This window comes from Carassius auratus, chromosome 3, assembly GCF_003368295.1.
Source record: "Carassius auratus strain Wakin chromosome 3, ASM336829v1, whole genome shotgun sequence".
NCBI classification, from domain to species: domain Eukaryota; kingdom Metazoa; phylum Chordata; class Actinopteri; order Cypriniformes; family Cyprinidae; genus Carassius; species Carassius auratus.
The window spans coordinates 6,974,785-6,989,264 of record NC_039245.1 but is presented as its reverse complement, the minus strand read 5'-3'; the positions used below and the strand labels follow the sequence as shown (position 1 = coordinate 6,989,264).

General features: G+C 35.6%; 1 protein-coding gene and 1 long non-coding RNA gene across 2 annotated transcripts; both read right to left on the bottom strand.

Annotated features, from left to right (window-relative positions):
- Positions 1–2,061: 2,061 nt before the first annotated feature.
- LOC113045402 (uncharacterized) lies at positions 2,062–3,755 on the bottom strand. Its single transcript, XR_003275978.1, has 3 exons — positions 3,037–3,755; positions 2,720–2,913; positions 2,062–2,621 (listed from the first exon to the last, which is right to left on the bottom strand). It is a non-coding gene; the product is annotated as an uncharacterized LOC113045402 (long non-coding RNA).
- A 1,345-nt stretch (positions 3,756–5,100) lies between these two features.
- Positions 5,101–14,164, bottom strand: LOC113045381 (deleted in malignant brain tumors 1 protein-like). Its single transcript, XM_026205749.1, has 8 exons — positions 14,049–14,164; positions 8,077–8,100; positions 7,642–7,959; positions 6,954–7,271; positions 6,546–6,830; positions 6,026–6,346; positions 5,809–5,946; positions 5,101–5,682 (listed from the first exon to the last, which is right to left on the bottom strand). Exons 1-8 carry the CDS (start codon positions 14,077–14,079, stop codon positions 5,438–5,440), a joined length of 1,680 nt encoding a protein of 559 aa, XP_026061534.1. The 5' UTR covers positions 14,080–14,164; the 3' UTR covers positions 5,101–5,437.
- Positions 14,165–14,480: the final 316 nt, after the last annotated feature.

Below are 14,480 nucleotides of genomic sequence, written 5' to 3'. Positions count from 1 at the left end.
GAAACCCACAGTTATTATAAGGTTATGCATTTGAACTATTTTAAATATTTTTTTCTCCTTTCTCCCTCAAAGACTCAAAGGAAAGTCAGGTAACCATATCACATCACAACATGCACAACATTCATTCTTAATTATGTGCCTACTATGCTGAAAATGGTCACAATATGGAATGAATATTTCTTTACACAGGCCTTGATTCATAATTATAGACCTGTAAACACATTAATGGTATAAATTACATTTCAAGTTAACAGAATTTATAAAGACATTCAGTCCATATATTATTTACTTTCATTCTATACAAAACAGGCAATCTATTGTACTAATCTATTATGACATTTGACAAAAGTGTAGTGTACTGATGTGACTTGAAGTCACCATTTTTAACATTTAAGACACAACATGTAATATTCACAGTGTAAAAAAGCCCATAACCCACCATATAAAAAACATAATCCCATAATTGCTAAAAGTTGATAGGTAAATTGGTTTGAGATTTAAGATGATTTTCAAGTTGAACTGCCTTTTAACTGGAGTTTCTTGTTGTTTCTTCCCCATTCAAAACCAAAGGAAGATTTCAGCCGCCATTATGCACCTACTCTGAAACCCCACACTATCCCCCTACTTCCTGAAACTGATCTAACAGGAAGAAAGTTTTTTTTTTTTTCATCAAGATCATTTTTTGCATAGCATTCATTGTAATGTAGATAAGAACATTTGACTCACATCGTAATAAGCAATTTCTGTAGTTTCATTTGGTGCTTGACATTAATGCTAACTTCAAACCCACATGCTAAAAGAGTTAGCTGCATGTAATGGTTGCTAGGGGTGGAGATAGTACAGTTAAGAACTGTTAAGAACAAATGTTAAGAACACCAGAAAATGGGCAATAAAAACAATAATAATAATAAAAAAAAAATTACAATAAGAGATTGGTGTCTGGGTAGGGACAGAAGAAGAAAACTAAGAAACCAAGCAAAAGGCACAAGTCCAATTACCAAGAGTGTTATGGTTCATCTGATGATGAGAATTTCTGCATTTTGTGCATGTAACTGACACCGACACACACAGCATTATAACATTTGTTATAGTTTGAAGTTTGAAGTTCTAAAGGAAATACACTACACACAGACACATTTTATATAGTCACGGCTGATCACTGAGACGCCCTGCGATTCACTGAACGAGCCGTTTACCATCAAATCTGCGCTGGATATTAATCTCCAAACTATAGTGAAAACCTGTGAGTGTGTAGTACGAGTTCAAGTAAAATTTATTTTTAGTAGACAAAGTAGTTACAATGTATTAAAGTTTGAAAGTTCTAGCTTGAACAACCACTAAGTTACTGACCCTAAAACAAAAGTGTTACTATCATCCCCGGTCTCCCCTACAGTATTTGGTTCCTAAAACACATCCAGGAGCAAGTTCATTCAACTCAGAGTTATGTTCCTGGTTAAGACTCAAGACATTCTCAACAGAGTGATGAATCGACTGGTCACTAGGGAAATGGACGCTAAGATAAAGCGTGCCATGCTGATTCTTCTTTTGTTAAATGGTCGTTTAGATGCTTAGTGCATTTTGCCACCTAAATGATGGTTGTGCAATCATTATTATTATTTTTTTTTCATTTAATCTTTAATCCTTCAGAATATGAATTATATTGTTTGTTTGATGCTGATTATATAGCAAGATATGTAGTCATATCAGATATGTATTTTCATACAGAATTTAGATATTATAGAAAATGCCAATCTATTTGTGAGATTAAAATATAAAGTGTAATAAATAAATATATATAATATAATAAATTAAACCACCTTTCTCCAGAGCAGGTTATCTTAGGAGAGCAAGTTACTATGGTTACTTATATATCCTGAAAGTAACCTCTGATTTTGGAACCAAAAGCTGAGGTTATTCGCTCACTTATCAAACATACCCGGGTATGTCACATAACCTGCTTTCTGGAATACCCCCCAGGTAGCGTGAGATAGGGTTGACATGAATGTGTTTGTATGTGTGTATCAGTGTGTAAATGAAAGTAACTAACTGGAGACTAAATCAAGCAATCTTGTTTTATTATTGAAGACTGTGACAGTTATTTACTCAAAACAAAAATAAAATAGGTATAAGAATAAAGGAAAATTATTATTTACCATAGAATCCTAGATACAGTACACCGGCAGCTTTACCATATTGGAGAACTGGGGAGGTTGGAGGGAAACTGGATTGTGCCAAAAGAAAGAAAGTAACAAAACCAAAAGAAATATAGCTAACCCATTTTTGTCTAATCCTCATAGATATATCAGTCACAATCAACTTTAATTTCTTCATCGACATCAGGGTTAATTACCAGCAGTCCAGCTAGTTTTTAGACTCTTACACATGTGATAATGATGAGCAGAAGTTCAGAGGCAGATGAATTGAAGTTGCGTGAGGAGACACTAACTTCATAAACACAACTGAAGTTTCCCTCATTTGAATATTCTGCCTCAGGAAAGAAGGCGGCAGAGTTTTTGACAGTTTGATCGACTCTGTCCTGGTGATATCTGATTGCCTGAACAAGTGAAAACTCCTGCATGCATCAGGAGCACTGTGAGAAATGCTGGGCGGCTGCAAGTTCACTAAAATAGCAAAAAGAATGATTTTATATGATTACAGAAACTAAAACAATAAAGCTAACTGAATAAAATAAAAATAAAAATAAACTGAACACACTCACCTACAGTAATGCTTACAGTTTTGTTCGAAGGTGACTTGATAGTGTTGCTGTGGACTATTGACAGCTGTAGTTTCTGTTTCTGAAGAGCTGGAATTAAGCATTAGCATTGCATCTTGGTTTAGGTGTTGTGCATCTGAACAGGATATTTTCTGAATGTCTGGAGGTCAAAGAAAGGGTCGACATCTGCAGGTTGCCTGCAAAAGAAAAAGTTTATTATTTAAAAATGTTGAAAAATGATGAAAAACATGAATCTATTGTAATTTCTGTTGCTCATTTCACCATAAATAATGTGTGAAGGTACTTACATTTTGACTAACCTGAACAAACAACACCAGCATCTTCACCATGATTACAGTTATGACTTCCTAGTCCTTTGTGTGGACATTGTGTGAGGGTTCCTTCACTTCCTGAGCATTTAACATCATCCAGCCAGATTTGTCCACTGCCTTGACCAAAGGCAGCACTAAATAATTTAAACTATTTGTAAACAATATTTTATTTTTCTCAAAGGCTTCAAGTAACCATGTGCATTACATTGATTTACAATATGCACACATTCATTCTCAATTTTGTGTCTATGCTATTTTGATAACAGCTCTGTGAATGTTTCTAAATTCAATTAAGAACTACACTAAATGACTCATGAAAATGCTATTTTTTTCAATGAAAAAAAAAAAAAAAAATCACACACACATACACAAACACTTAAAATAAATAAATAATTCTGTATGATTTATAAACTTGTTTTCCCATGGGGACCAACAATGTTCCCACAAGGACAAGGATTTTGAATATGGTCATCTTACATTTACATTTATTCATTTACCAGACACTTTTATCCAAAGCGACTTACAAATGAAGACAGTGGAAACAATCAAAAACAACAAAAAGAACAATGATATATAAATGGTATAACAAGTCTGAGTTAGGTTAACACAGTAAATGTATCATGGGATTTAAAAAAATATAATAAATAAAAAGAAAACAGATATAATAAAAAAAAGAATAGAGCAAGCTAGTTAGAGGTCTTTACACATACACACACATACATATACAATTGCATAATAAATGAAAAGAAAATAGAATACAAAAAGATTAGAAAGGTAGTTAGATTTTTTAAAGAATAGAATTAGAATAGTGAGTGTTAAAGTTAAAGGGTCAAATAAAGATGGAAGAGATGTGTTTTAAACTGATTCTTGAAGATGGCTAAGGACTCAGCTGCTCGGATTGAGTTGGGGAGGTCATTCCACCAGGAGGGAACATTTAACTTAAAAGTCCGTAAAAGTGACTTTGTGCTTCTTTGGGATGAACAATCAAGCGACATTCACTTGCAGAATGCAAGCTTCTAGAGGCCACATAAGTCTGAAGTAACGAATTTAGGTAAATGGGTGCAGAGCCAGTGGTAGTTTTTTAGGCAAACATCAATGCCTTGAATTTTATGCGAGCAGCTATTGGAAGCCAGTGCAAATTGATAAACAGAGGTGTGACGTGTATTATTTTGGCTCATTAAAAATTAATCTTGCTGCCGCGTTCTGAATTAATTGTAAAGGTTTGATAGAATTGGCTGGAAGACCTGCCAAGAGGGCATTGCAATAGTCCAGCCTGGACAGAACAAGAGCTTGAACAAGGAGTTGTGCAGCATGTTCCAAAAGAAAGGGCTTGATCTTCTTGATGTTGAATAAAGCAAATCTGCAGGATCGGACAGTTTTAGCAATGTGGTCTGAGAAAGTCAGCGGATCATCAATCATAACTCCAAGGCTTCTAGCTGTTTTTGAAGGAGTTATGGTTGATGTGCCTTACTTGATGGTGAAATTGTGATGAAACGATGGGTTTGCTGGAATCAAAAGCAGTTCTGTCTTGGCAAGGTTGAGTTGAAGGTGATGGTCCATCATCCAGGAAGAAATGTCTGTTAGACAAGCTGAGATGCGAATAGCTACCGTCGGATCATCAGCATGGAATGAGAGGTTGAGTTGAGTGTCATCAGCATAGCAGTGGTATGAAAAGCCATGTTTCTGAATAACAGAACCTAATGATGCCATGTAGACAGAGAAGTGGTCCAAGAACTGCGCCTTGAGGCACCGCAGTAGTTAGTTGTTGAGGCTTGGACAACTCACCTCTCCAAGATACTTTGAAGAACCTATCTGATGGGTAAGACTCAAACCACTGAAGTGTGGTTCCTGAGATGCCATTTGCCAGTAGCGTTGATAGGAGGATCTGGTGGTTAACCATTTCAAAAGCAGCGGACAGATCAAGCAAGATAAGTACTGAAGATTTGGATTCTGCTCTTGCCAGTCTTAGAGCTTCAACAACTGAGAGCAATCTTTGTGGGAAAATTTTGTCCCCATAACATATGGTATACCTTAACCACACACACAAATGGGGACTTTGCAACTTTATTAATTTTATTTTATAGAATGCTCAAGATAATTTTTAATCATTGTTTAGGGTCCCCCTCCATAGCCCTCTGGGGGTTCGGCTCACAGTTTAAAAACTAGCAACAAACAAATTAACCTGGAAGAACAATTGATTATTCTACTTTTGAAAGTATTACACAACATTTATATTACACAAATGTATAATACACATAATATCACTTTATTTTCTCAAAGCAATCCTCATTAGGCCTAACAAAGATAAATCAGTCACAATCAACTGGATTTTCTTCATTGACATCAGGGTTTCCATATTTCTTTTTAGAGCCAAATTTTAATGTTTTACTCAGTATTCATCACCATAGATTTCATAAATGTTATCATCAGATTTGTTTTCCACACTTTTAACCTCCGTAAAGTTTGCATTGACGTAGTCCTCTTCAGAGTCATCCGCGTCCACACTGACATAGTCCTCTTCAGAGTCATCATGATGCATGTTTTTATTATTAAATTCTACATTTTCATAATCAGAGTCATCATCCTCTTCATTTTTCTTGTCATGGGATGTACCTGCATATGTATTAGCTGCAGCTAGAGACATTGCATAGAGATGAAGGGGAAATTTATTAAAGGAAGTTGTTAATAAACAGTGGTGATGGAATATGAAATGTTAAAACTTAAAAGATATTTTATGATGTTTTCATGAAATGCAGTTACCGTTTTTGAAGGAAAACTTAAATAGAGTTTCCTTATTGCTTTGCTTTTGTCTTCTCTTCAGCAGGAGGATGATTATGAGGAGAGACAACAAGAGCAGTACACCTGACACTGCAGCACCAATGACAGGAAGCAGGGAGGCTGAGAGAGACATTAGGGGTTGAGTTCAACTTTCATTACCAGCAGTCCAGCTTGTTTTTAGACTCTTACACATGAGTACCTGTGATAATGATGAGCAGCAGTTCAGAGGCAGATGAATTGAAGGTGCGTGAGGAGACACTGACTTCATAAACACAACTGTAGTTTCCCTCATTTGAATATTCTGCCTCAGGAAAGAAAAAGGAGGCAGAATGATTGACAGCTGACTCAGTCCTGGTGATGCTTGACCCTCTGAACAAGTGAAAAGAGCCTCCAGGAAACTGGGATGCAGTGGAACAGATGATAGTGAAACTGTGGCCCCTGGTGATCACTGGCCCCTGAAGATCCTTGTCGAACCATGCATCAGGAGCACTGTGAGAAATGCTGGGCTGCTGCAAGTTCACTAAAAAAAAAACTTTTATATGATTACAGAAACTCAAACAATAAAGCTAACTAAATAAAATAAACCAAAAATAATAAAGTAAAAATGGCTTCAAGAACTGGATCTTTTCATCATCAAAAATACAGATTATATTCACTTCTGTGCAGCTAATTCTTGTGATCTATGATGCAGGCATTAAGAATGAACTGAACACACTCACCCACAGTGATGGTAACAGTTCTGCTCGAAGGTGACGTGATATTGTTGCTCTGGTAGGAGTATTGACAGCTGTAGTTGCCCTGATGTGAGACATCCACATTAAGGTTGAAAGTCACACTAGATTCATGTTCCTGGGAGAATATAGATGGTCCATTTCTGAAGATCTGGAATTTAGCATTAGCATTGCATCTTGGTTTAGGTGTTGTGCATCTGAACTGGATATTTTCTCCAGGAGAAACAGCTGAATGTCTGGAGGTCAAAGAAAGGGTCGGCATCTGCAGGTTTCCTGCAAAAGAAAAAGTTTATTATTTAAAAATGTTGAAAAAGGATGAAAAACATGAATCTAATGTAATGTCTGTTGCTCATTTCCCCCAAAATAATGTGTGAAGGTGCTTAAGATTTGACTAACCTGAACAAACAACCCCAGCATCTTCCCCATGATTACAGTCATGACTTCCTAGTCCATTGTGTGGACATTGTATGATGGCTCCTTCACTTCCTGTGCATTTAACCTCATCCAGCCAGATTCGTCCACTGCCTTGACCAAAGGCAGCACTATGAGGTGCACTGATGGCTGATCCACACTGTAACTGTCTGCACACCACAGCAGCATCATTCATGTCCCATTCATCATCACACACGGTTCCCCACTGGCCATTATAACGGATCTCCACTCTTCCACAGCATGAGTCAGTCCCCCTGATCAATCTTATGGCTGGTAGTTGGTCTTAAAAATGTAAGTAATAAGGATTAAAAACGTGTTTCTGGGTCATGTGTATGTTACACATTAGTTTACATAAGTTTACTATTATTATTATTATCATTATTATTTGGGGCCAAACATCACGGTTTGTGTTTTCTAATCACTGTGATTTTATTTTCACACACAAGAGGTACATTTTCAAAACTCTTAGCATTAATTTCTAAACAGATAATCAAAACAATCTGATAGAAATTTAGTACTAATTTTTTTGAAAATTATAACAAAAATTCTTTTACAAAATGAAAGTAATTAAATGTTAAATTATTAAAAAGGTAATGCTAAGAATTATATATTACATACAAATACAGCAAAACTACAGGAAAAAATAACATACCCTGTAAGCAGACAACTCCTGCATCTTCAGAATGACTACAGTCATGAATTCCAAAAGAAGGATGTGAGCACTGTGTGAGTGATGATTCACTTCCTGAACATGTCACATCATCCAACAAGATCGGACCACTTCCCTGACCAAAATGAGCATCGGTTTGTGCACTAACAGCTGTTCCACATCCCAACTGTCTGCACACCACAGCGGCATCATTCATGTCCCAGTCGTCATCACACACTGTCCCCCATTGGCCATTATAAAGCATCTCAACTCTTCCAGAGCAGTCATTATTACCATTGACCAGTCTGATACTATAATCTCCTAAAAACATTATGATATAACAAGTATTGTATCATTTAAGACTAGGTTAAACAGGCATTCATATCATGTAACTAGAATAAGAGTTTGATAAGAGTGATTAAACAGTCTGTTACTTACCAGCTGCATAAGTTAAAGCACTGGCTGTTGAGATGAAAAATGTGACATTTAAAAACATTGCAGATTAACAGCTACATATAATAATTGACGTTTCATAGATTAGGATTCAAATACAAACTTTTCTTGGGGAAAAATAATACACAGGTCAAAACAGAATAAATATAGAACATGCTAAAGCCAGAAACATACTTTAGACATACATACCTGTACTTGAACAGAACTTGCTTTCAGTTATTATAGCTTCAGCAACACAAGATCGATTTTGTGTGGCAGAAGTAATATAAGAAGTCATAACTAATATAAGTAATATTATTATATACATATTATTAGGTGTGCTCCGACTGACCGGCCACCGATCACAATCAGCCGATAATCGCTTGGGATGATTGATCAGCGGTTTCTCATAAAAAGGCAGATCTCATAAAACCGATCTCAAGCTGATGACGTGCCTGTGGTGAGAGGTTTGGCATGACATGAAGTGGCACTGTCTCAGTCTCTCTCCGGTGCCGGTTAAATAATTATCAAGTAAAGTCTTCTTTATTTGTCAATTTTATTTGTCATTTTATTTTTATTTTGTTTTACTTTATTTGTCAATGTACAGCACATACTACTCTCAGACCATTGGTGCATACAGATAACACTAACAGTAGAGCATAAAATACAGATAGATACAGATTAAATATAAAATACAACTGTACAAATAAGGGAATGTTAAAAAAATACATTGAAATAAAGCAGCACAAGGCACATATAATACAAACCAGTGAAGAAGCATGAAGTGCTTCAAGATTTCTTGGCAAACAGGTGCAGTGACCTTGGGTATTCAAAAAACATAATGGACCAACACCAGCAGATGACATCGCACCCCAAATCATCACTGACTGTGGAAACTTAACACTGGACTTCAAGCAACTTGGGCTATTAGCTTCTCCACCCTTCCTCCAGACTCTAAGACTTTGGTTTCCAAATGAAATACAAACTTGATCTCATCTAAAAAGAGGTCTATGGACCACTGGGCAACAGTCCAGTTCTTCTTCTCCTTAGACCAGGAAAGACACCTCTGACGTTGTCTGTGGTTCAGCAAAGTCCTTGACACATCTGCATGTGGTGGCTCTTGATGACTTGGCCCCAGCCTCAGTCCATTCCTTGTGAAGTTCACTCAAATTCTTGAATCGATTTTGCTTGACAATCCTCATAAGGCTGCAGTTTTCTCGGTTGTTTGTGCATCTTTTTCTTCCACACTTTTTCCTTCCACTCAACTTTATGTTAACATGCTTTGATACAGCACTCTGTGAACAGCCAGCTTCTTTGGAAATGAATGTTTGTGGCTTACCCTCCTTGTGAAGGGTGTCAATGATTGTCTTCTGGACAACTATCAGATCAGCAGTCTTCCCCATGATTGTGTGTCCTAGTAGCCCCACTCACAGAAACACAGAAATGTGTTGTCAACGTTGCTCTGACAATTTCAGTTAAATAGTATAGCAACTTAAAAGATACATGACATTTCTCACCAGTGAGGTAATAACATCTCTGTTGTTGGAACAGATGAACGTACAGTTTTGCTATTAGTAGAGACACTGCTGCCGAACACCGAGACGCACAGACACGGGTAATTCACACACGCTTATTCTCTCTCTATCTCTCTCTCTCTCTCTCTCTCTCTCTCTCTCTCTCTCTCTCTCTCTCTCTCTCTCTCTCTCTCATAACTGCATTAGTCTGCAATCAAGGTGTGGTAACCATAAGTTTATATGCTATGACTGTGGTATACAAATAAATGAAGCAAATAATGCTTTAAGTAAGGAATAATTGACAATGGGCCCTTTCATTACTAGACAATAATACACACCTGAGGTGTACCGCTTTATGTTGTGGCCGCATTACCAAATTCTCAGTATAGGCAAACTGTCCTGCACTCTTTCATGCCTTTTTATATAGTACATACAAACAGTATTAATTTAATACTGTTTTTAATACTTAATTTAACATTTACAGTAAGTGTGTGACCACATAGAAATTGATAACGGTGTATCTTTTAATAATTGATAATAATAGTGCACCACTCTCATCTAGGTTCAGTTCTTCATAGTTAAAGTAATGTAGCAAGACCAAGGAAGTGTCCGAAATCGCCCCCCATGCCCTTAAATAGGGCACTATTTGAAGGGACAGCCAGTACTGTCAGAAACCATAGTGGATGTTATTGAATTTATTCATTACTGTTATTGAATGCTTTTTTTGCACCACAATAACAAGTGTACAACCGTTGTACACTCAACTACTAGAGAATACCCAAAATGCACTGAGGGTCATGCTGAATGAATTCCTGTGTCCAAATTTCCACTTTCCTGGTCCAGTGTGGGAACAGTGCAATATAATACAGCTAATATATAATACATAAAATACAGACTTTCAATTCTTTCCGAACACCACAAACTCATGGTTACCTTCACACTGTCAGGTTTGGGATTGACAACTGCATTTACTTACAAGTGTGAGGTGAAATGTCCTGTTCACACAGCAGCTTACATCAGAGGTTTGAAAATTGTTATTTGAATGTGCAGCTAATCCCGCATCCGCCATTCTAATGGTGACTATAAACTGTAACCATAGTGACTAAAGTAAACATTAAAGATGGCGTCGTCCAAAAATGCAAAGTCTTATCACAGTTGGCAAGACAAAAGATTTCCTCTGTCAAAACTTGCAGTTTTTACAACTCAGTCCTCAGTAAAGGGTGGACAGCAGAGCATTTGAGTAAGACGCAGACCACAAAACTGACGGGAGCAGCTCAGATGGAGGACAGTGACTGAATTTAAAACTTCAGATCAATTAAAATTTTCTGCCAGGAAATTCTCATTATATTTACAGACATTTCCTGTAACCCTAAAACTCAAAATGCAACACTCAATTTAAAATACAGGCAAAACACCTGTGAAAAATCAAGACATTTCTTCATATTCATTGTACCATATTTTTACTACCAATGCACTGCTTTAATCTATTAACTTCTAACAATTTTTTTTTTTACAAATGTTTACTAGTTAATAAGAAAATATAAAAATGTGACTGTTCAATAATAAAATAAATAAAATAATGTAAAAAAATCCAATCATAAAAATGTATTTCTTTTATGAATAATTATGTTTATATTATTTAACAAAATAATCTAAATTAACATATTTCCAATAGCACATTCACTGAGACTGAGTATTTTTGAGATTGAAATAAATCTCATTCTTATTCTTTGCAATGATTCAGTTTTGCATCATGGTTACATAACAATGCAATTGTGAAATTCCATCCGTTATTAAGCAACTTTTAGCAACAAATTGGCCTGCCTTTAGTAACTTCCACCCAAAATTAATTTGTAACACTGCCCGCAACCAACTGAGCACCTGATTAGTTGTTCTATTCACACAAAATGTAAAAAGATTTAATTGAAAAATTTAAAAACACATTTTAAGTATACTGAGTAAAATCTATTACTACTACTGAACTTAATATTCATGAAGAAATTTAATCTAATTGCACTCTAATTATGTAAATATTACTTAATTATTTTTAACTATGAAGTTGTGTTTATTTAAAGTAATTAAAGGGATAGTTCACCCAAAAAATTCAAATTTGATGTTTTTCTACATTTTGGAAACCCAGGGCATTCAAAATGTAGGTGACTTTGTTTCTAAAGCAGGCTCCAAAAGGGAGTCAATCCCATGGACTCCTAATGTTAAAAATGCACAACTTTACAGCAGAAAAAAACATGTTTACAGCCTGGTACAAAAAATTATTATGTTCTATATGGCTAATTTTGCCCTTTGTAACAACTGTGAGTGCGGTGAATTTTTTTTTTTTATTATAACTCATCTGTTTAAATTATATTAAGCCTTAAAGTTCTGCATAATTAAGGGTTCATCTACTTTAGTGACAGGTGATTGCCGCTGCTGTCACCGCTGCCAAGCTAGGTGGGCATGGCTTCAGCATCCAGCTCCTGCCTTTTTGCCCATTTTTTATTATCCATGATTGACACTTGGTGATGCGCTGCCAAGATGGTGACAGCTGCCTCCGCCCACATTTGGCTTCAAAAAATGTTTTTGGAAACTCATCCATTTAAATTAAGCCTTAAATTGGTGGTCGTGGTTTCAGAAACCAGCTCCTGCCTTTTTGCCCATTTTTGATTATTCGGGAGTGACACACAGTGACGTGTGTAAACTTTAGTTAAGGACACAAGTGGATTCCTGGGTTCATTGTCAAAGTGACGGACCTTGTCTCATACAAGGTCATGCTTGGAGATGGAGAACACACAACCTCTGGATCACGAGTCTGAATCTCTAACCATTAGGCCACAACTTCCCCCTTCATTTAAAAGGAAGGATTTTGCATTACGTCAAAAAAAAAAAAAAAAAAAAAAAAAATTGCTGATTAAAGCTTGCTGTGTTGTTTGAATGGGCTCTGATATCTCTAGCTTGACTGTTGATTTGAGGGACAAGTTATCACAAAAAACAACACTGGCAATAGGTGCTTCAGGGTTAGGTGGTATTCTACCTTAGCATAGTGGAAAAAAAACACAACAATTTCTGAGTTCAATACAATTGTATTGCTCTAAACTCACTTTATAAAATAAAAAAAATTATATGTGTACTGTGCTAGACTAACTTAGACTTGTTACAGCATTTGTATACTGTTGCCCTACTATTGGTCTGAATTGCATCTATTTTCTCTTGTAAGTCGCTTTGGATAAAAGCATCTGCTAAATGATTAAATGTAAATGCATTATGTCAGCTGAGTGTTTGAAATATCAGAAACTAACCTTTTGAATACTGCGCAAATTTTTTAATATTAGTAACGGACAAGCCTAACCATCCATCTCTGATCCATAGAATGGGAAGAATATTTTGTCTTTTAAATTAAAATGTACTCAATACTTCTATGTACATTTTAAAACTGCTTTTCTCCTTGATTTTTAATATTACAAGTTTAATATTAGAACTTATTATGTTTCCTTTAATATATTTTACAACACAGTTGTGAGTCCAGAAAATGCACAGGTGTGTCAATAATAGAATGCATTTGTCAATCCCATAAATAACTGAAATGTCGGTGAATGCAACCATATAAATGACTCCAATAAAGGACTGACAACTATTTTTGCTGCTGTGTGAATGTGTCCAATGTTTGTTCTAAAATTGGTTCAAAATAACAAACATGTTTCTAGCTTATCTGTCCTCCAGTTGGATAGATAATAAAGAGAAAGAAATTCGTAGTCTGTGAAATCTGTCAACTTGGCTTACCAAAACCTAGAAAGGAACTAAAGCAAAAGTTTGCCACTCTGGAATTTTTCTTTTTAGTAACGGACAGTCAAACAACAGCAACAAAACATTTTAGTCTACTCACAAATTTATGTTGTCTATATAGATACTTGTGTACTGTAGCGGACGGTAACAGTGGCAGAGAAATGTTATGTTGTCTGTGGCGGGATGTATCCTAGTCTTTTGACATAGTTCTTTCTTCCTACCCTTCACGATCCCAACTTTTTATTTAAAAAAGCTCCATTAAATGTAAACTCCATTTTATCATTTTAGTCATCATTTAGATAAATCATTTAGATCATTTTCAGATCAGTCAAAATCATATCAAGGCAGCTCAATCATCCCTGAAGGATAATTAATAGACCGTGTCTAGGTTAAAGTTAACATAAAACATAAAAAAAAAAAAGCCACTAGTTTCAGTTCAGTTTTGGAAAGAGCAGATGGTAAAAACTCTGAAACTAAACCTGAGAGATGAAAGATCAACATATTATTCAGTAGCTTAGTAAAGATATGGCACCACCACCAACATACACAGTTCATAAACATCAACAATACTGTTTTAAGCATGAAATATTATTGTATACATATACAAATATTTCAACGTTGAATGTTAATCTTTAAACTACATATGTAATTAAAATAGAAACTGCAAAGATTGTAAATTGAATTTACCTAATATCAAAAAGAGAAGAGGTCTTGACATGGTAATCCTTGCTTTGCTCCCAAATGGACTTAAGATCTCTCGATCTGCTCTTTTTAAAACATACAAAACCAAAACTGCAAACACACACATTCACTTCCCCTTTTAACTGTTTTAAAAATGAATTTTGACAAGAAAACTACCCCTTTTTTACCCAGCCTCTTTCACGTGTTTCGCTTGAATTTCATTGCAAAGAGACTTTCTCTATGAGATCACAATCTTAAGCAAAATCCAGTCCAGACTTCTTGAACTCAGTCATCACTCACTATCTCTTATAAGATTAGAAATTAGCTTAGATATTAATTAGATTACTCATTTTAAAACACAACAGATCATAAAATTACAAGGGTGGCAAAACATTCTTATGAATTTAAGAGGTATTTAATTGAATTCATGGATCATAA